The sequence below is a fragment of the Strigops habroptila genome, chromosome 16 (genome assembly GCF_004027225.2).
Source record: "Strigops habroptila isolate Jane chromosome 16, bStrHab1.2.pri, whole genome shotgun sequence".
In the NCBI taxonomy this organism is placed as follows: domain Eukaryota; kingdom Metazoa; phylum Chordata; class Aves; order Psittaciformes; family Psittacidae; genus Strigops; species Strigops habroptila.
The window spans coordinates 3218614-3246101 of NC_044292.2; the positions used below are offsets into that span (position 1 = coordinate 3218614).

Consider the following 27488-nt stretch of genomic DNA (forward strand, 5'->3'; position numbering starts at 1 on the left):
TTGGTAGAAAGGGGTTTTAATTCAAACATGAATATATTACACAGCTTTTCTAAGTAACCAGCCATGGAAAATGCAAGACAAACCACCACTTACAAGTTTTTGATCCTTCCTCTTTCAGGCAAGAAACTTTACTACTGTTATTCTCTGCAGTAGAAATTACCTTGCATATAAACTTGACCCCTAAAGCTGGCAAGGCTCTAACTTAGTGTCTGGTGTCTACATCGGTCTCACTGGCTGCTTTAGTAGGTTCAGTTGTAAGGATGCACCAAGTTCTCAAGCTTTGTGTGTAAGCATGGATGGAAACACCTCTCCCACTACTTTTTGGGGGCAGCAGAAGGTGAGAAAGTGGCTGAAGGAGTGAAGGCTCTGGGTAGCCTGAGCAAGCTCCCCAGAGAGAGCGCTATGTGGCTTAAGCCACACTGCTTAGCCACCTAATGCTCTCTCTGTGTATAATGATCTCTCCCTGTGTATAATCATCTCTGAGTAGCTCTCTCGGGCTCCCCAGAGCCCAGCTCCAAGAGACAACATCCAGCTCCTGCTCCCACACCAAAGGAGCCAGAGGAGAAAGCTCTTGCTGGGCCTCACCTACACATGGCAAGGACTGGAACAGTGCCACTAGCACTAGGGATCTGCGCTTGCTTAGCCACCTAATGCTCTCTCTGTGTAAAATGCTTCATTTTTGGCAAAGCTGGACATTCTAGAAGGCAGCAAGGTCCCTGAAGGGCTTTTGCAAAGCCCATCGATGCCTGCCGATAGAGTGCATCAGAAAGCTACTACATGCATCCTGTACAACACAGCTACCTTATCCCCAAAACTAGCATGGACATGGAAATGCAGTGAGTGAGCTTTTCAGGTCAGGTATTTCCACAGTGCTCAAAGACTGTACTTACATTTTTGGCCTGCAAGCATGTGATAAAAGAATTGTCACAAGTTCTTTTCTGTAAGGCAGACAGCAGGCTAAAGGAGGGAAGATAGCCACAAAGTAAGAAAAAGCTGAACTGAAATGAAGGTTTTTCACATCCTGGAGAAGCCACCTGTAAAACAGGAGGTGCAACACTGCACTCAGTGTCTTCCATTAACTCACCGGGAGGAGGGCAGAAATCAAAAGTGCTCAGGTAAGAAAATCAGCAGTTGCTACACAATGTGCACAATTCAACTCCTCATCAAACATTTGCTATTCCCTCCTTTGAAACAAGCTGTTGTGAGAGAACATGGGACTGGAGTGTTCACAACCTAAAGGATTACATTAATTCCTATCTCTGCCCAGTCTCAGAGCACCTTCTGCACAAGCTGTTAGATCCAGAAAGCTCATAAATAGCAATTACTCATCGTCCTCAAATGGTGTTCTTGGATATCGCCATGTTCTACTAGTTTTATTAGACTAAAGGGCAAAAATAAAATACCGCTAGAAACATCAAAAGGCCTTGAAAGTGCTGAATGAGACACACAAATGTTTTACTCTCAGACATGTTATGGTTACATGAATACTTCCCAAGTGCCATAGTTCAAATAAAAATATATTCATACAAATTTAAAAAAAATACCATTTATATACACCAAGGAATTAGCTTACATCATTTCATAACAAAAAACAGTGCAAAAAACAACCCCAAAACCAAATGGAAAGGTAAGTTGCTACCATTAAAATGGCTCACAGTAAGTTAACTCAAAACCGCATCAGTAACACAGCACAGGAAACCATGAGGCAGCACAGAATGCCCCATACTACCCCCTAACTTCTGCCATCAATACTAATCCAGTTCTTGGTTACTATTCCTTTAGTGTTGCTCTGAGTAAAAGGTTACAGGCACCTAACATTAGAAGTAAGTTTCTTGTAAATCACTAAGCAACCAGAGCCAGGGTAGAAGCAGTGAGAGTGTTGTAAGAAAGGAATTAAGAGACCAAAGTGTAAGAACAAGAATGATTCAACACAGGCCCCTTTGCATCAGTCCTTAGCATTTCCCTTCCTTAGCAGAAGGGAAATGCTGCACCTCCAAACATTAGGTGAACTTGTAATTCCGTTTCTGCAAGCTACAGAACAGTGATTGCACACTGAGTTTTCCCTTTAAAGCAGCTGACAAGGTCACCCACCATCCTCATTTTAAACTTCTTTATGGAAGGAGTGAACAGGGTGTGCTTTCCAGCTGGAACATTTGGATAAAATAGATGCACAGAGCAGACAGAGCTGACAGCAGGCTGAAAGCAAGTGGCCTTCTCATGGGGAAGTGCAGCTGGTGCTCAGACAAACCTTGACAAGGTTTTTCAGCCTGTCTCGTCTGGATTGCCTGACTCCAGGCCTCGGTAGTGATGACAAGACATCCCACAGCAAAATATACTGCTGCAGTTTGTGTACAGAAATAAAACAGGACATGACCAGCCCAAGGCAAACCATCTAAGGAGCCCTACTGATGTGCATGAAGAGAAGGAACTTTCCACACACAATCACTCATGAACAAGAGGAAAGAGCTCTGTCATGGAGAGACAGAGGGCATTCTTGACACGTGCTCTGCCTCTGTGGGATTGCTAAATCCACATTAGTGTGAGCTGAAATCCCATCAAAACAGGAGTCCTGTGATTTGTAACTGCCCATGAGCACAAATCCTTCGAATGAAAGGTAGGTTAACGGAAGCATACTTTAAACCTATAGTCCAGCTTCAGCGAGTACTTAAGAATGCTGGAAGTTTCTTGGGATAGCTCAGTGCAAGACCAGAGCTCAGGCAACAGAGGCAAATCAGGAAATCATCAGCAGAGACTGTCTGGAGAGAACAAACATCCTTACTCTACTTACAGGGAAAGAACTTGCAAGCCAAGAGCAGTAGCTAATGCCAACTGATCTGCTCTAAGGAACATGCCCCACCTGTCCCAGCTAAGGAGCCCAGGTTGAAGGCACAAGATGGATACTGGCTGTAGGAAAACACCTTCACTTTACTCGTGGAAGCTGAAGAGGTTGCATGCCTTCTTTAAAATAGAGCTAGGATAGTCACAAGCCTGCAAAGCTATTTTAGTGGGGGAGACGAGCTGTTGCTGCAAGTTCTACAGCAGGCAAAGGAAAAGAACAAACATTCCCTGCTCTTTAGATAGGTCGCTTCCCAAGCAGCCACTCTCCAGTGGCCATAGTTAACAAAGGGTCCTTGGACACACACAGCTTCCTTCCCATTGTGGAAACAGTATAAATCCGTTCTTGAAAACAAAGATGTGCCTCTCATCTCCTAATACAGCAGCAGGCTTGAGACAACACTAAGTGGAAAAAAGGCCTCCAGATGTCAATGAAGAATAAAAATTAGAATCTAAGTGCTTACAAACAGCTTTGCTAAAATCAAACTTTCCAGCTAAGCCATGCGCTGCATAAGGACAAATTCTACCCTAAAACTTGGCCCCAAGAACCACTTTAAGACCAAGTTTTCTCTTATCTGCTGGCCAAAATTCAAGATTTTCCCATGACTCAGCTGTCTTCACTGCAAGCATGACCAGAGAATACATCTGTCTACCAACCATCCAGACTGCAAAGACTGCATGAACATCTAAGAGTGCCAGAGACTTACGAGTTCTACCTCAAGACCTGGTGACCTGGGCACAAAACCTCCTCCCAAGCCTATGTGTAGGAGGGCTCAGCAGCCAGCAGCGTGCAGAGCAGTGCCCTGGAACAATCACCTTCCACAAAGTCAGTCAAAGAGGCAGTTTTAACAGATTTTTAGTGTTTTGATACATATAAGAAAAGAGCACAACTTCTTCAGGCTTAGTCAGGAAAAACTTTGCCATAGATGAGTTCCTGAATTCGTGAAACACAATAATGTCTGATTTCCTTCTGCCACAGCTCTCATCTGTGGCAGACAACAGGTTAACTGGAGTGCTCAGAGGCTGTGTAGAAGCTTTTCTGGGATACATTCCCCATGATACTTGGCCCAGTCTCTTGGCTGAGAGAATGCTCTGTGCTCTATCAAGCCAATCAGCTCTGCAGCCCCCGGAGGCACAGTGCTGGCTTCCCACTGAGGGTTATCTCTATGCAAAACTCGGGAGGGCAGGTGCCTGCTGGAACAATACAGGTGCTGGCCAGGATGGTACCTGCTAAAGCACTGAACTGGCTGCAACTGGCTTCTAAGTGCTGATTTTACCATTCTAGATATTTGGCTGTTGCTATTGCAGACATTATCCCAAGCGATTTTAGAGCACAGACAGCCCTACTTATCACCCTGCAGCAAATCCTGCCTGTTAGTCACCAGCACCAAGTATCCCTCCTTTATGGCAGCTTTAAGTTATAGCTCTTGTTTCAACAGAGATAATTCAACCAAGCCCAGAGACAGGGCATCAGTTCTATTTGCCTCCAGAAAGCAACACCTCATCATGCTCTGAGGATGTAGGTTCCCTGGTCTCCAACTCTAGCTCAAAAGGTGTCCCAGGCTCTCACTGTTGGATCAGTACAAGGACAAAGTGCCTACAAATGCCAAGAAATGTAGGAGTGTCAGGTTAGTGACAAAGTGAAGTGCCACAAAGTGCCTTAGAAGAGTCTCTTACCGGGAGATATTAACAATAGCTAAGAGGGAAAGAGAGCTCCCTTCTCTGAGATGCTCTGCAAATGTATTAAATATTTATAACCCCAAACAGTAACTGGAATTGAACTGTTCTGAACTCCTGATTTGCTGAGCTGCTCTCAAAAGCCAGCTGCTGTCAAAAACATCACAGCAGGGACACTTCCCCATGAAAGAAGGAGAGAAATTAGGAACAAATGAAGCCAGAGTGGAAAAACATGGGCAACTGGGAACACCCGCAAAGACGTGTACTTCCAGAGCTGGATTTTATAATACTAATACTGAGAAAAGGCATCCTCCAGAGCAGCTATTTGATAACTGCAAACTTCAATATCTCCTCTCAGCCTTGACAGTGACTCCCTTCTCACATAAATAAGGCAACAGTTGCAGGAACAAGGGAGGAAGAGGAAAGAGGTCTCATACAGGAGGACAGGGAAAGATGCTGCAGTTCTCTGCACAGGACACAGTGGAGCTAGATGATTCTTTTTCCAACCCCTAAAAAAACCCCAAAAAACCCAAACAAAACAAAATAGCAGAACATACAGTGTCAGGACAGTTGATGAAAGGAGATAACTGGGGCACAGGAAAAGAAAAAACCTGGATCAAAAGTGGTCAAACCAAGTGCCTGAGACCAACCAACAGCTCTGGGCCCAGGCAGCTCCTCTAATTCTCTGGCTAGCAAGGTGTTTTCCAGCTCCCCAGGCTTGATATGCATGTGAGAAGCCAAACGGCAAGTCTTGGGCCTTGAGGGGTCCAAGCGGAATGCGAGCGCGTGTGCAGGCTTGGAAGAGGGAGGTAGCCACCGACAGTGGGGCAGGGAGGGCAGGGGCATCAAATGCTCTGATAGTGTTGTCTCAGTCTTGCCTGCAGAAATTCGTGGGTCAGGTTGTGCCGAGTGATTATCCCAACAATCTTAAAAGAGGAAGAAAGAGAGGAAAAAAAAGATACAAGTCAGTATCACAGATGTGTCACTGAGAGATGCACATGGTAGAGCTGTTGTTCTAACCCCCAAAAAGAGGGAACGTGCAAGCAGTTCCTGACTGATGCTGAGTTTGAGTGGGTTCAAGTTCAAATCTTGCCAAAACAACACCCCTCCCTCTGCCAGCACTTGTCTACAGGCAAGACACCGCTTTAACTACACCCAAACAGACAGCTTAACTGCTGCTACAGTGTCTGGAAACAGCAGTAGTTACCCCTGCCTAGGAAGGGAAATCCTGTCCACGTTTGACAGCATACAGATGTAACCAAATCCTTTGGAAAGTGAAAACTGTAATTGCAAATAACAGAGCTCTCTTATGACTTCTGTAGAGAGGTTTCAGATACCCCACATGACATGACTGCAGATAGCTCTTATCAGAGCTTACATTTTAGGAAGCTCTAAAGACCACAACAGAGAAATGGTAAAGAGTAGCTAAGTGGTGACTGCACACTGGCCATCCCCAGCTGGCAGGTCACAAAAGGGACCTTCTCCCCAGACTGAGGAAACAGTCAAGCCATGTGTTTCAGCTGATGAAACACCTCAGTGATTTTACACATTGAAAGAGTTTAGAACTAGGCTGCTCTCTAGCACTGCAACAGCATCTTATACTAAACATGGAACGAGTTAACATCTCTTGTATTCAACAAACAGGCTCTGCAGAGCAGCTATTGGCAACCCCAAGAGGCAGAAAAGGCACTGCTGTCTCATACAGACAGACCACTTCAGGCCTAACTGTAACGGTTTCCCACTGTTTATAGGAAGTTGCTGACACCTACTGACCATTCCTGAGCATTGTAGATGGCAAAGAGAAGTGAATCAAGAACAACACTCCTTTGTTCTGCTGCTCCCATGAGTAGGAACAGAATGCAAGTTCCCTTCCAGCAGAAAAACCTCCTGTCCCAACGTGCAGGAAATTCTGCTTTTGGCCTTGAATAAAGCTGACAAAGAGGAAGCCAAATGAGTGGCCTCTGATGAGCTCAAGGCCCCTCAACAGGTACAAGACAGTAAGAGCTTCCACATGCTGCCAGCCTGAGACTGCATGTGGAAAGCAGGAAGCAGGCATGGACACAAAAGATGGTAACAGAGACGCAGTAATCAACAATGCTTCAGGACCTTAAGAAGATCACATTCTGATCCCTTTAAAGCATTTCTGTTTGATGTTAAAACAGATCTTAATTCTCCCAAAGGTGAAAGACATTGCAAAAACCCCAGTGGCTTCCTTGCTTTGCCAAGAGAAAACGGAGATCAGGACTTACCTCTCCAACTGCGTTCACAACCGGTAAATGTCTGAGTCCCATCGTCCTAAACAGGTTGAAGACTTGTGACACATGAGTATTTGGAGAGACAGCAAAGGGTGAAGGGTTCATGTATGGGGTGACATCCTAGGAGAGAAAACCAATTATGTTATTTACAAGAGGCATTTTCACTATCATACAAGTCTTCCAATGCACTGATCTCTGGGCAGGGTATCAGACAGGGGGCATCTTCTATTTCTCCACAAATATGAAATTATTTCAGGAACCTGAATTTTTCATAGTTTGCTTGAACACTGTAACCCATGATCTTAAGAGCCCAATGCTGCAGAAAGCCTCTGAGCAGGATAAATGCAGGCCCATGAGAATAAGAATGAATATTAAAAAAGCACTTTGGCCTCCACAGCAACCTTCCTGTCACAAAGACAATGAGAGGCCTGCCACTGTCTGACTGCCAGCACATGAAGTTACACACAGCAGCAGTTTGCCTGTCCAACCTCACTCAGGCAGGAGTATATATTAGAAGGAAGTTAAAACTAGACAGGCAACATCTTATTCTCAAAGTAAAACACCTGTGTGTGATGTTACCTCACAGCAGGTATGAGGATTGACTTGCAGACAAAGCTGACTGAATGCATGAGAAGTACAGGATGTTGGTCACTGCACTCAAGGGTGGACTTAAATCTGCTCTCAGACTTTTTTAAAGGCTTGAAATAGTCCTAAACATCTCTTAGGAAACACTGTCACACTGCAGTGCATCACTTACCACTATCATGCGAGGGTTCAGCAATGTGAGGTCCAAGTCATGGATATCTGGATAACGGGGATAATCCTCTGACATCTCTGCATGGGACAGACGAGGCTGACTTGCACTCTGCATTTAAAACAAATCCCGCTGAGCTGATGTGTCACCATCCCACACAGTACATGGGCTGCAAGCAGCACAGCAAATGATGCCTCCCAGTTGCTCACCCAGATCCCCCCATGCCCACACATACATCTGCAGAGGTACTCAGAGCAGCTCATCTCAGAACGCAGCAGTGCACGCCCAAACCTATGCAGGCATTTAGCTATCAGAGCAATGGACCTACTCTCCAACCTCTGACAGATCCACATGAGACATTGGAGGGCAGCAACAAGTCAGCCTCGCAAGATGGGCCTAAAATACAAATGCTCATGCTGATTTCAGTGATAGAGCTGACACTTCTGGTAAGACCTTGGCACACAGGAGTTAAGAACGTGCAGTGTACACTGCTAGTTGCTCTATTTGTATTTGATATCTGTCTTCCATTCTCCAGCTCTGACAAGATTGCACCTTTATGCCACAAATGGGCCTGTTGGTTTATTTTTCAAACAGTAGCTGTCCTCTTTTCCTGGCGAAACTTGAACAGAAATTCAAGTCTCTCTATTCTAGAGCTGCCAGGAGAATTCACATTATGTGTCTGCACCTTTTAACACACAGATGCATTCCTTAAACTGTAAAAACAGGTAAATTCTTTTTTGCAGCCCATAAATACTTTTCCCAAACTTCTCAGCTGGGAGGGTAGGGATGTCTCTGCTACAATTCCTGATTAGGAAGACTCACCGACTGGCTCTCGGAGTAACAAACCCCCCTGACAAGGAGCGTGACCAGCTGTGAGCGCAAGATCAAGCCATGGAAGGTCAAAGGTCTGAAGCGTTCCTCCATGGTCCACTCCTCACTGGGAGACTGGTCAGGGTACAGGTTGGGGTAGGGAGTGTACCTGTGGCAGATTTAACACTGCATGTTACAAGATGCATGAACTTAAGGAGAGAAACATACCCCCACCTCCAAAACAACAGCTACTTCAGCTCTTTGCAACCTTCTGAACATTTCTGGGACTCTTGCTAGTGACAAGCAAGTCTTTTCTCCACCAAACAAAATAGCAGAGAGGGATCAAGAGCCATTGTCATTGGCAGAGTATGACAACAGCAGCAGAATGGAGTCTCACAACTCTCAATTTCAAATCACTTGCTACTAAAGCAATTTCCAGTGCCAAATTATTCAGATTCTAATAAAAGCTGAAGCATCTGGCAAAACGTCAGGGTCAGGACCCCACTCGTAAGAGTCACAATCACTAGGTGATTAACTGATTCACTGGACTGGGCTTCTGCTTGGAAGTAACTGCAACACAAGCCTGGTGACAGCCCGGTTACAAGAAAGGTGGTATCAATATTACAGCACCAGGTCAATAACTCCTCTCTTAGGAGAAGTGAGCTTCGTAGAGCCCTCAGTTCTTTGAAGACAAGAGGCCATGGATTTCTACAGACAAGACATTTCCCCAGGAAATGTTTCTGGATAGGTGTTTGAAGGGAATTTAAGTTAACAGGTTGGACACCACCATAAAGTCATTAGGACTCGGTCACAGGTGTGAGCCCCAGCACCGGCTGATGAGACCTGACAAGTGCCTTCTCCTAAAACACAGAATCATAGAATAGTTTGGGTTAGAAGCAACCTTCAAAGCTCCTCCAGTCCAACATCCCTGCAATGAGCAGGGACATCTTCATCTAGATCAGCTTACCCAGAAGCACATCCAGCCTGGCCCTGAATGTCTGTCTCCAGGGATGGTGCATCCACCACCTCTCTGGGCAACCTGTGCCAGGATTTTACCACCCTCACTATAAAGAATTTTTTTCCTCAAATCCAGCCTGAATGTCCCTGTTTTAGTTTAAAACCATCACCCCTCATCCCATCACAACAGGCCCTGCTAAAAAGTCTTTCCCCAGGGATACTAGCACTGTTTTCTCTGACATATGGAATGACAGGGACTGTAAGAACCATCACATTTCAACATGTGCAAACGCCCTATTTCTATACACAGGCGCCTACCAGGATCTCACCTTCTCTCTAGCATCTGCTGCAGCAGATCCTCCTTTTCTGGTGGCTCCTCCGTGGCTATGTGCTCATCACACATATTACGCAACTCACTCGAGGGGTAGGACTTCATAGACTGGCTGCGTTTGCGCTGCTCTCCGGCTCGGGTGAGGATGCTGGATTTCTGTGTACAGCAAACCATTTGCAGATACAAAGCAGGTCAACAATTATCCAAGAACAACTCTGAACTATATGATCATAGCTTTATGTCACCAGATAAGGTGTTCCTTAGTACTTGTAAGTAGCTGCAGTACTTGTAAGAATAGCCAATAGGACTGTACTCTCCTTGGACACAGAACCTGGAGTTTAGGAACTCAGGCACCCCTTTTTGCTAGGGCATGAGCATGCCACAAGCACGTTCATTATTCATTCTGACCTCAAACTTTAAGTTTCCCGATGGAGTAAAGGACCTGTCCCGCTATCCCCTCTAAAAAGGAGAGAAGCATTTAGGCACCTACTACTGATCTCAATGGTGGATTCAGTACTTCAGTGCCAAACCCGAACTTTTTCCATGTCTATCCTAAACAGATTACTCTTAACTTTTGCCTCTAGGAATGCAGCTCACTTCTGCCTTTACCATGACACGGATAATGGAATGAAACTGAGTCCTTGAAAATTTTGTATTGCAGTAGGTGCTTATCTCTGACCTGAATTCTGCACTGACAAAGGCCTAGATAACAAAAGAAAGGGCCTTTCACCTGCAAAACAAAATTCTTTACCCTTTAACGCATCGAACAACTTCTTTTTACCTTGAATTTGATGTTGTTACTTATCAGTTGATTTCCCTTCATGAACTCCCTCTCGTTGCCTCGGTTCTCAGTCACTACAGGGAAGGCATGATGGACAGTTGTGCGCAGGATGCTGACAAGGGACTGGATCCTGGTGTGTGGGTACACATAGGTCAAGTTGGGTTCCATGATGTCACTGGCTCGTAGTCTGAGGGAACAGAAATTCAAGATTGTTGCATGCATCATGTCAGTGACAGAAGGCTGGTGATGGACAAACAAGGAAACAAACCAGTCCCAAAATGAGATCCTAAAGGATTCCGCTGCCGTATAGTTCTGCCAGCTCCTTGTACCTGTGTGCTCATCTTTACTGTGTTACTAGCAGTGCTGGCACAATTGATTTGATTTTTAACAGTGCATCAATGATGCACTATAGGCAAGGAAAAAGGTTCCAACTTGTGACACAGAAAGTGTTTAAACACTACTGGGAAAAGACGACAGTTGGGAAGAAGATGGAATTCTGCAAGAAACAAAGTACAGTGGAACACTTTCAGAGATGATGTTGAACCTCACAGATCTGCTTATCAGATCTCCACCCATCCACCCCTCCTCAGAAACAGTTCCAGCACCTCTTTCCTGCCACAGGCCCAATGCACAACTCCCAACTCCTCTCACAGCAGTCCTCCTCACAGCTGCTCCTCTCAGAGCAGTCAGGTTTGTTAAAGATGAAGCACCATGCCCCTGCATTACAGTATTCCTTTCTGAGTAAAAACCCTACCACAAACTCTAACCCACAGCCCTGCCAAGAGGAGCAGCCTTACTTATCCATTTCCACCTCTGTTTCCCACTCCAGCAGAGGCACTCCTCGCAAGTTCACATGGATATCATAGATGCCTTTGTTGAAAAAGTCTCCTGTCCATTTGGCTACCTGCGGAACAAACACAAGGTCTACAGAGTTGTTGCTCCAAGCACAAGACTCCTTGACTTATCACAGCCCTTGAAGGAACAGAGATTCAGGGCTAGCACATGTTCAAGCAGCCTGCAATAAGCCAGAGCTAAGACCCTGCACTCACCATGAGGGTGATCATTATGGGGAGCCCATAGGTGATCTCGTTGGTGGACTCAATTAGGATGACAGTCAGGCTGATTGTCATGCGGACCACTCCTCCCAGGAATGCTGCTGCCCCAATCAGTGCAAAGGTTCCTGAGTAGATGTGATCCAGGCCGATGTAGCTAGAGCAAAGCACAAAGCCTGGAGATTAGAACACCCTGACTGAGAGCTTGGTGCATGCCTGCAGCACATCTCTCTCACACACGCACACACACACACTCAATGCACCTTTTGAGGAGGTTGGCGACCAGGCGTCCGAAGGCAGCCCCACAAAGCAGTGATGGCACAAAAAGACCACTGGGCACAGAGATCCCATATGTCCAACAGGAAAGTGAGAAATAGAGAAGGAAGAACAAGGACAGTGTGACTGGGCTGAAAGTACCTGCAACACAAGAAGAATCATGACTAAAGGGGCACAGGTCTGTCAGACAAAGACAGCAGTAATGCACCATCCACCCCTCAGCTCACAGCAGGCTCATCTCGCAACAGCTGCTTCATCTCCCAATCCAAACACACATGAAGAAAATGAGTAAGTGAAAAAGAGAGGAAAAGCAAGCCTTTCTTCCCATGGAGGAGGCTTTCACCCATTGTACTAGCAGTCCCCCAGAGCCATGAAGGCCTGAAGATGCTCTTAGTCTTGTGGTTCTTATGAATCTTATTTCAAGCAAGATGAAGCTCTGAAGCCTAAGCATGGGATGGGACACTGTTTCTTAGCTACTCACCGTCCTGGTGGAAGAGCTGCAAGATAGCTGACTCCTGAGGGTTGAAGAAGAGTGTGGCCATGTCATTGTAGGTTTCATTTGGGCAGAAAAAAGTTTTAATGCTTGAATTCACATCCTCTGACATACCCTAATGCAGGACACAAAAGACATGAACAATTAGAATTCACTCTCTCCTATATTAGCCTTTGAGCAGAATGGAAGTAACTGTTCTGCATAGGGCTGTCAGCCCACACTTTGGGAAGTTCAGACCGAACATCAATAACAGAGATGGGGCCTGCAGCATCAGTGGAATCCCTGAATCACAGCCTGAGCTGCTTTGCCAAAGTCCAAAAGCACAAAGGGTAGTTTTCATGATTGCCCTAAGGTCCTGAAACTGTCCACAGGCTTTCATTGAAGTTCTGCTATGCACTGCGTGCTGTCAAAAGCTCATTATGTACCTGTGCTTCTCTGGAGGGTGAACAAGATGATGGGGATGTATAATCTTCACATAAGATGCCTTACCTGCAGGCTCAGAGTGTCATTGCCACTATGGCCAGTGGAAGACATCTGCCGGCATTCCCCCAGAACCATGGAGGCTACAAAGACCACAACTGTGGTTGTCAATGACACCAGCAGGCTCTCCAAGACTCTGCAAGTACACAATAGAAACCATACATTGAAGCCACACTCAGCCCTTTAACCAGGTCCCAGCCCTGCACATGACTTTGGTAAAGCTGCAAGAAGCAGCAGTCAGCTCAGCTGAACATCAGAAGCAGGGGACTCTGCAAGTCAAGCTGAATCACGACTTGGTTGCCAGGGATATTGTTAGCTCCCCTTTTTAATTGCCTGCCCCAAAAAGGAGCTATTTCTGCCCAGAGAACATATAGCAGTCACATATTAAAAAGCCACAAGGAAGGGTTCAGTGATGACATGGAAACAATGGTCGGTAGATCCTTACAGGCTAAAAGGCTAGACAGGATTGACTAGGTTGATGCATCATCTCATAATCACTTTTCTAACTGCTGACATACACTTTTTTTTTTTCCTTTAAACCTGGGCTTCTTATTTAAGAATTGTCTAGAGCAAAACCAGCTATTTTCCAGAATAACATGGCAACTCCCTCTAAATAGCACAGATATTAGCTCAGTTGTGGATTTAAACAATTAATGGCATCAGCTATTCCTCCCACATCTGTCTGGTCAAGACAAAAAATACTGCATGGAGAAAAAGCTCTGTCTTGTTCAGCTGTAGTCTTTATAATAAAGACCTCCCTTCACAGCCCTTGTAAGAGGGGTTGCAGGTCTCTCTGTACCACCAGAGTAAATACAAAAATGTACAGGGACTGTAACATCTGATTTCTGATGTTCACTTTGGTGTTTTGAAGTTCTATGGAGTTTTGAGACTTCAAAAGGAACAGCTCTGGAATTTCCTCCAATCCCACTCACTGGGTCTTCTAGATTCTGAACACAGAGCAGAGATTCCTGCAACAACTCAAGAGAGCACAAATACCTGACCAGCTTTGGCTTGGGATGCACGTTCCGCATGCGGTACTTAGCAAGTCTCTTGTTCAGGCAGTTGAAGGTGGCTCCGAGAAGGCCTCCTATAATCCCCATCAGAATGAAGAAGCCCAAGTCCACAGCTGTCCAGAGGTGGCATTTCTTATCAGACTCAGAGCACTACGTGCAGAAAAGCATTAAAAAAGCATTACAGTATTTGTTGCTATTTCCTACCAACACTTCTGTCTCTACAACAGGAGACTTCAGCAGCTATGACCAACGGGGAGCAATTGTGTCTTACGTTATCAACCTACTACAGCTAAATATCAACTGCCCTTCAATGAAATAGAAGCATGTATGGAAAAAAAAAACACAAAACCAAACCAAAAAACCCAAGTAACAGAAAGAAACCCTGAACTGACAAAAGTCGGGGGGGGTATGGGAAATAACAGCACTAAATCTTACCTTAAACTCCCCAAAGTTCAGCAGTCCAGGGAGCTGGAAAGATCCCCAACTTCCAAACTGAATCCCAGAGCGGAAAAAATTCAGGGTGAAGGTGGCAGCCATGGAACAGAAAAGCTGAGGTAGTAGAAAAAAAAGAAAAGAAGTAAAGATTCCCAGAATTAAGACTGGCACAGTCAGCTCTGCCTTGAGACTTATGCCTGGGAAGCCTTCTCAGGCTTTAGGAAAATAATCCACTGAGATTTAACACCCATTCCCTGCTGCAAAAGACAGCAGGGCTAGAATGGACTACTATAACCATCTGATTTGGTTTCCTGCACAAGAAGTTAGGAATTTCACCTAGTAATTCTTGCAGCAAAAGCTCTTTTTGGTCAAATATGCTAATTTGCAGTTGCTAATCAAATACAAGGCACCAACACAGCATGTTTGGAGTTGGAATTGAGCTCTTCATTGGCTCTAAGAGAGCTGCTATCTTGGAAAATCCCCTGGCTTCTTTTACCGCTGCTGAGGAAGAGTAGACTAACTGAATCCCAGCAACAGGATGTTTAGTACAAGAAATGCCAAAAGCATCCTGAAATCCAATACATTTTTTAATATACTGTCAACTTCATAAAAGTAGGCACTACAGGCATAGAAATCTGCAACCTGAAGGCATGGGGCATTGCTGCAATACAGCTCCCCAACGCAGAGAAAAGCAGAAAGAAACCCAGCACCTGCCTACTCTGTCTGCTCCCAAAGGATGGAACTACCAAGAGCCCGGGCACAACAGCCCTTTCTCCCAGGTACACTAAATGTGCTGCCCACAGAGCCATCCCAAAGTTCCAGATAGTATCAGACTCATCTCTACTCTTGATCTGTAGTGGTTCTGGAGCACTGATAGAGCAGGCAATCTCTCTGCTGCCAGAAGAGCTCAGGAGGAGACAGGATAATCTGAACACTCTCACAGACAAGCCTTCCTAAAGGTCCAGGTCAAGGAAGAGACACACAGAAAGAGCCAGAGTCATTACTCACCACTTTCCACGTAAGCCCCTGGTTCCAGAAAGAGGAACCTTCCTCCAAGCTGAAAAGAGTGCCCCCAATTGGTGCTCCAAAGGCAGCCGCAACCCCTGCAGCAGCTCCAGCAGACACAAAATCCCTTTTATCCCTGAAATTAAGAGGAAAAGTCTCAGTTTAGCAAAGTAGAGCTCTGGAGGTGCTTAGGTTCTGCAAAGTAAGAGACCATTCCCATTTACGGATATATCCCAGGGATACAGGAGTGACAGCTGGGAGAAGTGCTGGCCACGGCAGTAAGACTTACTCAGTAAGTCACTGCAGCATCATGCTCTCTTTCTCTAGAGCACCAACACAGAGCAAAACTCTGACACTACACAACTGCCCTGTATATAAGCAACCATCCCAAACTGTGAAACTCCAGCATCACTTGAAAGAATTACAGAGAGGGAGGGGCAAGATTTTGTTCAGTCAGGTGAATGAGCCTTCTCTGTAGTATATCTTGGCCATAAGGGGTGAGTAACTGGGCTTGTTCCTGACAATGAAGCCATTTAACCATTCAGGTTAATGGCTTTAAGTGGGTAGAGATTTGCTGAGTAGTAGACAAGAACATCAGTGAACACGGAAACAGAGCAGAGCAGCATGAAAGAGTCAAGTCCTGGTGTTGTCTTGCTGCAGAATGAAACTGCAGGACACTAGAGAGACTGAAAATACTACTGACTGATTCATCCCGGCTCACCACCCTTCTCCCAAGTCTGCTCACTCATCTTCCTCTCCCCTCCTCCACATTCTGGGTACAGTACCTGTCACTGCGGAAATAGGGAAAGTTAAACTGGATCTTCCTCAAAGAGATGCTCTGGAACTACAAAGAAAGAAAAGATTTAGAAACATAGAGGAAGGAAACTTAATCCTCACAGCACTCTTTACAAAGCCAGTGACCCAGGCCAGCACTAACCTGTGGCAAACCCGCACCCACGACAGCACCACTGTGAATCATTGGACCCTCCTTCCCGACAAAAAGACCTGGAAAAACAGGACTAATGAGGCAACGCACTCCCCCCTGACCCTGCTGCCACCCTCCCTTGCTGACTGCCAGGAGAGACCAGCTCACCACCCCCATGCCACGGCACAGCCCCCTGTGCTCCTCAATCTCCCTGCAAGGTGCAGAAAGATGCTGACCCCTGGTCCCTCAGTCCCCCAAATGTTTGTGAAGACTTGCACAGACTTTACGCTCCAAGTGGGTGGAATCATTCCAAGAAGCTGGTACAAGGACTCTGAACTCTCCAAGTTATTCTGCCCTGCTGCTCAGTACATAGCCTCCTTCAGGCTGCTCCAGTCCATGTGTTCTGGAGAATTCTCATGTCTCCCTCTTGGATTGAACCACAAAGTCTCACTTCTGACTAGCCCACCCAGAAAAGCACTTGTTCCCATGATAGTCCTGATCCTTCTATTTTCTACTCTATAGATGCATTCAGGGCTCATGACTCTGCTCCAGCCCATCAAAATCATTTAACTGGAAAGGTGGGAGAAGCCTTTTGTGCCCTATGTACAGCAGGGACATTTTTTTCCCCTTCAGTGACTCCCTACCCCAACAAGATCAATACACCACAGCTCTTCTTACCTCCTGCCACACTGAAGAGCACTCCCATAGCTTTGCACACCACTGTCCGGAGACGCACAACCCCTGGAACTTTTACCCCATTGAGGTAGCACTTGATTTCAGGAATTCCTGATCCAGCTGCTACAGGCTGTAGAAAAGAAACACAGATGTTGTGCTGCACTGATTTCATAGCTGACCAGCAATGTGCCATCAGAGAGCATAGCAAGGGACCAAGAGACCCTGCTTAGCTACATCAATCAGCACTGAGAAGCTAGTTTGGTGACTTGGGGCAGACAGTTCTTCTAGCAAGAAGAATACTTCATACCCAGGACCTGTGTGAGAGGAAAGGGAGGCTGTGTAAGGAGCAGCAGTGGACCCAAGACTTACTTGGATCAGGACCAGAAGGCTGGCAAGAAAAACAAAGGTCAGGTTGAACCCCAGCAGCTCCAGCAAGGACAATGCAAGACAGCCTTTCTCAGTGCATTCTTCCACCGCTGCAGGGACGGTCAAGGAAAACAACAACATTCCCCCCAGCAACACACAATCATTCAGTACTCTCTGGGAGTCTCACCGGTGCCAGGAGCCAAACTTGCTAATCCAGCCAGGGCTTCTGACACAACCCACCAGGAAGCCAGGCTTCATTTCAAGAGCACATCTAAGCTATGAGGAAGGGAAACCACTCATTCTTTCAGGGATTAGCCATTGCCTGTGTACATAATACTGGAAATATTTCTTGGTTTCAAGGGCTGAATTACAGATCCAAGTTAAAAACTTGATTAATCAACAACGTGACTGATGGCAGAAGCCTGAGAGTCAGCTTTTCTGAGCAGAACAGCAACAGAAAGGAAAAGGTCACCTGAGCCTAGCAGGAACCCACACACCAGATAAAAGATACAGCTTTGTACCACCTGGAACTTGAGTCGGGTAAAGAGCCGTACGAAGAAATCCACAAAGAGGCCCACCTATGGAAGACACATCTGTCATCAGAAATTACTACATACAAGTAACAAAGACCACCCTCTAGTAAGTCCTACCAGAAGTATGCACACATAGGAGGACAAAGAATGAAGAAGGCAAAAGAAGTGTTGTTCAGAGTAAAGTAACTTTGGAAGCTCAGATTTGCTGCCTCCCTCATTCTCACCAGGACAGATCCATCCTAGAGTTATTCCTAAAGGAATGCATTTCAGAGTGCTAATCTGGCAGCATTTTTAACACCCACAACACATTTCAGGGTACAGAAGAAAGCTGGTATTTAACTGAGGCATACAGTCAGCAGTGCTAACACTCTAGAAAGCACATGCAGTGACACTAGTGCTGACAAACATACAAACCATACAGTCCAACTGTAAATTAACATCTTTTTAGTAGGTGCTCACTTTGGACAGGTTTTCTTGTATGCAGAATTAAAGGATTTGCCAGAATACTTTACAAAGAAAGCACAGCAAGTTCTAAAACAAACAAAACAAGCTTCCTGGAAAATAATCTAGCAACAATGTGCTATAATTCCCAAAAGACAACTCCAGCTACTAAGCTCTCCACTTCATGAAAGATTGTTTTCTCCTCTTGACTCCTCAGTCATTGACTTCTAAATTATCCCTGCTTAGCCTCCTGAATTTTCCTCATTCCCCAAATAGTATGACCCTTACCAGTCCTGTGCAGACTCCAATAGCAAAAACGATCACCCACTTCACTGCTTCGTATCTCTGTGCTTTCTGTTTAGGAAGAGAATGAAAAAAAAAAATGAGCTAAGTCAAAGCAATATAGAAATGGGGATCAGAGAAAGGCATTTTGGAGCTCCACAGCTTAATTCCAGCTAGAGTGACAAATCAACAGAAGACGGTGACAACAGAAAACTGAAAATAGGGAACTAAAAGTACTGAACATCTTGCTCACTTTAAACCTGAGGCTCAGAACAGATGCTGGAAGCTATCATCTCCATACATATTTTTATTCTTTTCATAAAGAAACCAAGAGAGCACATAGAATTTCTTTCATAAAAAAGAAAAAAGCCACAAAGCTTCCTTCAGTGAAACATATTTAGAATCACTGAATAGTTTGGGTTGGAAGGGACCTTAAAGCTCATCCAGTTCCACAGGCAGGGACACCTTCCACTAGACCAGGTTGCTCCAAGCCCCGTCCAACCTGGCCTTGAACATTGTCCCAGATGGGGCAGCCACAATTTCTCTGGGCAACTTCCACAGTTTTAGCTCTCAAGCTAATGAAAGAGAAAGAACAAGGTCCTACCTTGTTGTCCATGGTCTCCAAAACTTCCAAGTATGGGTCATTGATACAGCGATCATAATCCAAGCTCTGAAAGAATGCCAAAGGTCAATTTAAGAGAATCAGCTACAACAGATTGTGCAAAAAACCATGGATAGAAGACGTTATTAGAGATTACAGAAATCATTACCACCCCCACAGTAGGTTTTGCAGACAATGGTAGGAGAAAAAACTTCTGGAAACAATGTCAATTAAATATTTCCAGCAGAACCAGACCCTGAGAACCACAAAGTGAAAGAACAGACCAATTTCACTGCCCCAGCTGAGAGAGACAGGGAGCCAAACAGGAACATGACTTATTAAAACAACTTTAAACTAAAGAAATCACATTGTACAGATTTAGACTTTACTTAAGTGCCTCAAATCTGATAGTGCAGGGGATAAACATTACATGTTTATATTTAACCTATCACTACAACACAAACACTAGATAGGAATTTCTCTTCAGGTGAACAGCATCAATTTTTAAGCTTAGCACAGCAGGGAGTTGAAAGCAATATAGAGTTGCCCAGTCATATTCATGAAGTACCACTAGCTTCTATCTACATCAACTTCACTTTTTCAAGCCAAGCAGTAACAGGCTGAGCTGGTGACACCCATGTAGACAGCAACTGCTCTAAACAGCTACAGGCCACCATACAGACATGCAAAAAGCAAAAATCTCCTGTAAGAAGCAGAATCCAACAGACAAGATCTGCTGTGAGCCAGCACGACAACAGAGACAGCATAAGGCAACAGTGACCAAGCAGCAACAGATGCTTCATACAGTCATATGGAAACAAGACCAATAGAGCCTATAAATCCCACATTTAAAAAGTGGAACAACGCAGCAGACTCTGAAAATTAATTTTCTCGACAAGAGGCTGATTTGAGCCATGGACATTCAAACTCCACCCACAGAGCTTTGACCCAGAAACATGTGAGGAATAGTTCTTTGCAAACACAGCAACTCTTGGTATTTCTGCTGATGCCAATGCAATCTAACTAGTGATGCACTTTGAATACCCGCCTCACTACAAACTCAAACAGACCAAAACCTGTCTGCAGTTCTTTTCACATTCATTTCACCAGCTGTTATCAGTTAAATTCCCACCTCATAGTCTTTGCGTGGAAGGATCTCATCCTCCTCTTCACGAGTTTCTCCTAGGATTGTCTGCAAAACAAACATGGGAAAGGAAAATCATCAGGGAAACAAATGCATGTACAGGCACTCGTGAACATTGGTAGCAAAACCAGAATTAAGGAAGACCTATGCCACTATGGCTTATAAAGCCAGAATATGGACTACCAGACCACCATGTACTCTGAGGTAGCTGTATAGGGTCTTACCTTGAAGCTTGCTCCTCAGCAAGAATACGCCACATTACTTCTATATGGGAGCTCCCCATAGCAGAGTACCAAACCCTCATGCCAGCTTCCCTTACAGTAGTGGATTACAGGGAAGCACAAGACCAGGAACTTGCACAGACAGCATTCGCCTGTGCCGGGCAGCTGGAGAGAGCCCCGCCAGAGCCACTTGCCTCTGAGGGCTGCAAGGGGCTGACACCAGGCCCTCCCACAGCAAACGCTGACTGTGGTACTGGGACAGCGCGGGCTGAGGCACTGGCAGGAGCGGCCGAGGTACCGAGCCCAACATGAGGCAAAAGAGCGGGAAGGGGCTGAGGTACCAGGCCACGAGGCACTGAGGCGCTGGGCCAAGCGCGGGCTGAGGTACCGCGCCCTAGGCGCCAGCTCCCGGGATGAGGCGCCAGCCCTGAGGGGTTGGGCCAAGCGCAGACTGAAGTACCGCGCCCCGAGGCACCGGCACCCGGGGAGGAGGCACCGTGCCCAGCGCCATAGCAACGCCCCCCCACAGCCGCCCGCCCCCAGGCGCTCCGCGGGGCCGGGCCGAGGCTCGGTGTGGGGGCGCGCGGGGCCGTACCAGCTCCTCGGGGGTGCGGCTCTCCCGCTCGCCGCAGCAGCGCGGGCAGCAGCAGCAGCACAGCCCGGACCCGCATCCCGCCATCTTCCGCTACCGCCACCGCCCCTTCCCGGCTCCACCCCCCGCACCGCGTAACCCCGCCGCGGCCGCGGCCTGGCTCCGCCTCCTCCGGCGCGGCGCGGGGCAGCTGAGGTCGCGGTTCCGCCATGTCGGAGCAGGGAAAGCGTGGGGCGGCGCCGTGTGACGCATCCCGCTCCGGCCCCGCTTAAAGCGCCGCGGGATGGGGCCGCCCAGCGCCGTCCAGCACCGCCGGCAGGTGAGCGGGGCCCGGGGCGGGCAGCGGGCGGGCCGCGGCACCCAGCCTGGCTGCGGCGCGGGGACCCCCTGGCGGCAGGACCCCCCTTCTCCCCCGGCCTTCCTGTGGCCGTGCTTTGTCCCATCAGCCGCCCCGCTGGCACTGCGGTAGACTCAGCCGCGGGCCACCCCCTGCTACCCCTTGGGGCTGTCAGCCTGGTGCCCGGACCCGCACAGGACCCTTGCAGGCCCGATGTGAAGTGCACCTCCTGCAGCAGAGGTCAGCTCGGGTAGGGAAGCTGAGCTTGGGAGGATACCGATCGCAGCACTGCGTGTGTAAGCTCGGGCCTGGGAGCGGTAAAAGTGTCCTACAGCGAAGTAAATGGGCACCACCATCACATAAACGCAACAGGCACATCTGCGCTGATCAGCACCAGGGTGCTGATCATAGATCTTTGCTCTGAGCTCTGCAGTGTATTGCAGACAGAAGAACAGGAGTGCTGAGCCAACAGAGCTCAAGGGTGTTTAAGATTGTCTTATTTTGCAACTGGTCTTGTTGTTTAGAAAATACTTTGTTTCCCTTAGCAATAGCTGCAAGCTTCTGCCAGGAAATCTGTGTTGCGTCTGATGGTAAGGAAACTGCTCCAGCCGCTGCCTGTAGGCAAAATTTAAGTGGGGCCTTTCTCGTGTCATTATGGCTTCAGATTGCCGCTAAGATAAGGACCATTCCTCAACGGCAAGTCTTACCCTAGAGAGACGCTAATACATGACCCATTCCCTTTGGAATCTCGAGTGGGAGAACAGCAGTCTTGTGATTGGCCTGTGGTGCCATGGCATGCTTGTGGGAAGTGAAATATTGGGAGTTGACTGCACATGGTTTTGCACCGCTAGCTTGATCTCCTGCATATGCTTTGGGATAATGCTCCCAGATTAGTGCCACGTGGATGGCAGGCAAAGTCCTTTGAGAGAGTGTGGTCAGGGCTGTTACTGTGCACCCAGTTGCTTTTGCTTCACTTGTCAATAGCTCTGTGCTGCTGATTTTTACTGTGACCTGCTATGATTTAAGATCCCCCATTCCTCTTGGCGGCAGAAGGCCTGTGCTCCCTTCTCATATCTCCTGCCAGCAGAAGTCCCCAGGTGATAAAAGTAGACTTTCTCCTGAGGCATTTTGCTTGCTTGGGAACTCAGTGTAAACAGTAGAAGATGAGTTCAAAGGCCTTGGATGACCTACACTCACAGAGCTTATATGATAAGGACAAAGTGTACATTAGCTCGTGCAACTAAAAGCAGGCTCAGTGTTAAATAATGCTCAGCAACATGCTGCTTCCCAATGGCAATTTGAAGTTTTGGCAGGTACAGAAGCAAGTAACAAGATGCAGATTTTATGGTAGCTTTTTTCTCGTTATCTGTCATCACTACCTCATTTTAAAGGCATAGGATAAAACACTTTTGGGAACTAAGTGAGGCAGGGAGAAGGGGATGGTGGCTGCTGACCTTGTTTCCAAGCAGCCACAAAAAGGAACATGAACAGTGTATCCGATAAAGGAAAGAACTGTGTGCAGTGGTATTGGCACAGGGGAGAGTTGTCTGTGGAGATGGTGTGTCTTGTGGAAGAAGGCTAATGGTTAGAAATGCAACTGTGATGCCAGCAAAGGCAAAACAAAGGATGGTATTTGTGGGGATGGCCTGATCAGAGGAGATTGTTCAGGGGTTCTTTTCTGAGACAGGAATAGTTTGGGCATTCTTGTGTACCTGCCCCATTACCACTTGCTCTCCTACCTACGCTGTGAAGCAGCACTGCCTTTTGGGAACAAAGAGTGGAAATTGGAGATGGACACAGTCCAAGAAGCAGCTTGGACTTAGTAGAAAGAAAAAAAGTTATCTGCTGGCATGTCCAGCCCAAGGCTACGAGATCAAAGAGGCTGTCACCTGATACACATGAGAATCGTGGCTTAAGTTGCACTCAGGGCAAAAGTGCTGTTGACCTGACTTTTGAGAGCCAGATTTGACCCAGCAAGCACAGATCTGCATCAAAGTGGCATGAAACCCTCTGCAATTATGTTTTTACCAGCTCTCCCACTACAGTGTACAGTGAAGGCTGGCAAAAGGGACTCCTTGGTGATGATTAACATCTGACCTTGGCATAGGCTTCCTTTCCATTATCTGCTGCCCACACCAGCAGTAACTGCTTCTTGCTCTGTGTCCTGCCTTGTACCCACTGTTCCTTCTGTGACCCTCCTCCAGAGAGCTCACCATGGTCAACGAGACCCAGCATACCTGCAGTGCCAGCTCCAGCTCCAAGTCTGATGGTGGCAGCAGCAGTGGGAGCGAGAGCTCCAAGGACAGCTCGCGCTGCTCCACCCCTGTCCTCGATGCTGACCGGCATGAGCGGTTGCGGGAGAAGATGCGTCGACGCCAGGACGCTGGAGACAAGTGGTTCTCCCTGGAATTCTTCCCTCCACGCACAGCCAATGCTGCTGTCAATCTCATCTCCAGGTGAGGGCTGCAGGGTGGGAGAAGGGAGAGATGGAGTGTCTTTGGTGGAGGGTTGGGAAATAGCTAATGAGGCAGGCTCTGCCCCATGCTCTGTCTCCCCTTCCAGGTGACGAAGCAGGTAATGGGGCTGTGCTTTCCTGAGGAAGGTAATGGACACCAGGTAATGTGTCTTCCTTGGAGGCTCTGCAGAGTTAAGTGTCATGGTGGGGTTACTGAGGGGGCCAGGGCCAGGGCCAGGCTGTTTTCCCTCTCCAATGCTCTGTGAAGACAGAGCAACCCCACTGTCATGCTCAGGCTGAAGCAGAGTGCTGGGGGATAATGGAGCAGAAAAGTACCTGTTAAGAGCAGAAAATATTCCTCGATGGGCAGTGTGCCAAAGTCTGTCGAACAGATGCCACTGGCTTTCAGAATCATCCAGCCACTGTGGTTTGTGCCTCTGTATTACTGAGGACTACAGTTTTAGCCTCTGAATAGGTGTCCCCATTTACATGCTAAATGAAAGGTGACAGTTCTCAGCAGAGCTAAAGGTCATGCTGGAGCCCAGTGGGAACCCCTAGGAGCCACCATGTACTCACCAGGAGGGAGAGAGGCTGTTCCATAACTCTGTAACTGCTGTATACCAGTGCCAGTTTTACTTTAAACAGAAAGGCCTGTTCCAACCCAGAGCAGGAGAGAGATGAGTTAGGGGAGCCTCTGTCTCTTCTGTTAGGCACACTTGGGAACACAACAGAGATCTGGTCCATCTTTTCTTATCTGTGATCTCTACAGTTAAAGCTGGGAACAGGGGGTTGCAGCACAATCTCCCATCTCAAAAGGAATGGGACTTGCACTGCTGCCTATCAGAAGACATACCAGTCTAATAGAACATGCTGGGAGGAACCTTATTGTACAGAGAACAGTTAAGTTGCCTCTTCAAAGACACTGGCAGCTCTTCCTCATAAAACCTAAAAGGATGACTTCCCTTATTTACATTGGCCACTTGCTAAGCTCCTAGTTCAACACTTTTCTTAGCCTCTCCTGCTGTTGTCATCCAAGCTCCCTCTGCCTGTTGCTAGCATTCCAGCAGTGAGCAAGATATCCCAGGCATAGAGAGGGGAGTTGGCTGGCTGGTAGGCTAATGCAGCTCTAAAATCCACAGGTTTGACCGCATGGGAGCAGGTGGTCCACTCTTCATTGATGTGACGTGGCACCCTGCAGGGGATCCGGGATCTGACAAGGAAACCTCTTCCATGATTATTGCCAACACTGCAGTCAACTACTGTGGCCTGGAGACCATCCTGCACATGACATGCTGCAATCAGACTAGGGATGATATCACCGGGCATCTGCAGAAGGCCAAGAGGCTTGGGTTGAAGAACATCATGGCATTGCGTGGAGGTGAATCCTTTTGTCATACTATGCCTGAAACTGCATTGCTATTGCATTCAATTCCAGGGTAAAAATGGAGAAACAAGATTTAGAGGCTCCTTCCACTGTGGGAATTAAATATTGAGACTGTGTTTCGCCTGATCCCTTTGTTGGTAGTCCCTCCAGCTCAGGGGTAGACAAAAGCAGTCCATGGGTAAAACTGCAAGCTTGGGGGTGTCATCTCTTTGCCCTCCTTTTGAAAGCAGGAGGTTTTATGGAACTAGCAGATCTGAGTCCAGCAAACAGTTGGAGAGCTGTGGATTTGTTCTCTCTTCAGATCCTGTCGGTGAGGAGTGGGAAGAAGAAGTAGATGGTTTCAACTATGCTGTTGACCTGGTTAAGCACATTCGCAATGAATTTGATGATTACTTTGACATCTGTGTGGCAGGTAAATATCCTTCATTGCAGAGTGTGGGGTAGGGTCTGAGTCTGAGATAGGGACATCGGCTCAGTCCCTCTCTAGACCTGGGCTGGGACAGCACAATCAGATTGGCAGCATTGGTTTCTAGTGTACTGTCCCTACCACCAGGGTTTCACTACTTCTTTCTTCCCCTTTCTCCGCAAAGGCTACCCCAAGGGCCATCCTGAAGCAGAGAGCTATGAGGCAGACTTGAGGCACCTGAAGGAGAAAGTCTTTGCTGGGGCAGACTTCATCATTACACAGCTTTTCTTCCGATCAGAAACCTTTCTCAAGTTCATGAAGGACTGTCAAGCCATTGGCATCACCTGCCCCATTATTCCTGGCATCTTCCCCATACAGGTGAAATCCAGTAGTTTTGGTTTGGGGAGGGAATAAAGATCCAGGATTAGGTGTTTGTAGGTCAGAGCATGAGAGGGGTCTGTAAATACCCTCCACAAAATTTCTGGGAAGTGAGAGTGCTAAGTGTGATAAATCTGTAGGTGGTTTGCCAAATTAAACTCTTAGGCACGTAATAACAAGTTAAAAAGGTTTTCTGTGCTCATATGGCAAAAAAGGATATAAAGGACAGTGGTCTACCAGTCCTGAGATGTAAGTCATCACTGTGAGCATGCTGGGCTCAGGCAAACAGGAAGAAACCACCTAAAGTGACATGACCATCCTAGAGATGGGGCCTAGGAGTAGAATCCAGGAGCCCCAGTTCTAAATCTCCTGCCACAAAATAGAGATCAAGTACCTGTGTTACTGAGATGTCAGAAAAGGGCCTTTGAAAACTGAAAATCTCCTGCATCCTCACCCAGGGTTACCACTCCCTGCGCCAGCTGGTGAAGCTCTCCAAGCTGGAGGTGCCTCAAGAGATCAAAGACGTGATTGAACCCATCAAGGACAACGATGCAGCTATCCGGAACTATGGGGTGGAGCTGGCAGTGTCCATGTGCCGGGAGCTGTTGGATAGTGGCATGGTGCACGGGCTCCATTTCTACACCCTCAATCGGGAAGTGGCTACTACCGAAGTGCTGAAGCGCCTGGGCATATGGAAGGAGGACCCCAGGTGAGCAGAACATGCTGGCTTCTGTTAGTTCCTCTTCCACATCCATCCATCCCACCTACTAAAGGCTCAAGCAATGGATGGATGAGCACCTCTCCTCTGCTGCTTTTTGGGTTTCTAAGCACCTTTCTGCATTTAGAAGTTCACACTTCCTGCGGGTCTGACAAAAGCTGGGAGGAATAGAGGGGACAGCTGAAGGAGGAATTTGATTCAGTCAAGCAGCTTTAAAGTAGCCCATTCTGGAAGTATAACCACCTACACTCCTGCCACTTGGAAGAAACACTTTTTTGAGGTCTTTCACAACCCCTCTTATGGACAAGGTGCTATGTAAGCTCCCACTGTAGATTTTTAGGGTTCTCTGCAGCTGATAAAGGGAATGTGGACTTCTCTCTGAGCCCACAGGCTTCAGCATAGACAAGAGGAAGCAAAACGGATTGCTGTTTTTTCTTGCTAAAAACAGCTTCACACAGTGCTTTTCCCTTACATCATCCAATTTCACGTATCAGTCCTGTACTTAACCATTTAATAGACACCTACTGAGCATCCTGTGAGGGAACTGAGTGGGAAAAGATTTTCCATAAAGGAAGAAGAGTTTTGTGTCCTACTTACTGACAAACAGAACTTTTCTCAGCCCCTGTTTCTTGCAAATCTTGCCAGGGGAAGGGGTTCCAGCCTCAAGGGGAAAGTCTATGAGAGGAACTGTGTTAACATCTGCTCCTCCCATGCAGGCGGCCGCTGCCCTGGGCAGTGAGCGCTCACCCCAAGAGAAGAGTTGAAGATGTTCGACCAATCTTCTGGGCCTCCAGGCCAAAGAGTTACATCTATCGAACTCAAGAGTGGGATGACTTCCCCAATGGTCGGTGGTAAGCTCTCAGCCTGCGATGGCAG

At 47.1% G+C, this 27488-nt stretch overlaps 2 protein-coding genes across 5 annotated transcripts in view; one reads left to right on the plus strand and one right to left on the minus strand.

Annotated features, from left to right (window-relative positions):
* CLCN6 (chloride voltage-gated channel 6) lies at positions 1-21043 on the minus strand. Its single transcript, XM_030507638.2, has 23 exons — positions 20938-21043; positions 20110-20169; positions 18981-19046; positions 18383-18448; positions 17632-17698; positions 17124-17230; positions 16758-16884; positions 16092-16159; positions 15940-15998; positions 15158-15290; positions 14150-14263; positions 13698-13864; positions 12711-12837; positions 12210-12336; positions 11716-11869; positions 11450-11609; positions 11198-11304; positions 10401-10587; positions 9618-9775; positions 8344-8500; positions 7525-7632; positions 6762-6887; positions 1-5438 (listed from the first exon to the last, which is right to left on the minus strand). Exons 1-23 carry the CDS (start codon positions 21019-21021, stop codon positions 5358-5360), a joined length of 2610 nt encoding a protein of 869 aa, XP_030363498.1. The 5' UTR covers positions 21022-21043; the 3' UTR covers positions 1-5357.
* MTHFR (methylenetetrahydrofolate reductase) overlaps positions 20961-27488 on the plus strand; it is a 10660-nt gene continuing 4132 nt past the window's right edge. The window contains exons 1-8 of one of the 4 annotated variants that reach the window (XM_030507642.1): positions 20961-21253; positions 23476-23727; positions 23834-23887; positions 24866-25104; positions 25412-25522; positions 25701-25894; positions 26353-26603; positions 27329-27463. In XM_030507642.1, the coding sequence (XP_030363502.1) occupies positions 23877-23887; positions 24866-25104; positions 25412-25522; positions 25701-25894; positions 26353-26603; positions 27329-27463 (941 nt within the window). In that variant the 5' untranslated portion in view covers positions 20961-21253; positions 23476-23727; positions 23834-23876. Of the gene's footprint in view, positions 21254-21816; positions 21862-23475; positions 23728-23833; positions 23888-24865; positions 25105-25411; positions 25523-25700; positions 25895-26352; positions 26604-27328; positions 27464-27488 lie in introns of all 4 variants that reach the window. The other 3 variants (XM_030507640.1, XM_030507639.1, XM_030507641.1) reach the window with 3 other exon arrangements.

Coding starts and splice junctions, on each gene's coding strand:
- CLCN6 (XM_030507638.2), bottom strand. CDS start 21,021: ATGGCGGGATGCGGGTCCGGGCTGTGCTGCTGCTGCTGCCCGCGCTGC. Junction 12,838..13,697: donor CCCAAGCCAAAGCTGGTCAG/GTATTTGTGCTC, acceptor GTGTACTTGCAG/AGTCTTGGAGAGCCTGCTGG. Junction 5,439..6,761: donor TTGTGAACGCAGTTGGAGAG/GTAAGTCCTGAT, acceptor TCCTCTTTTAAG/ATTGTTGGGATAATCACTCG.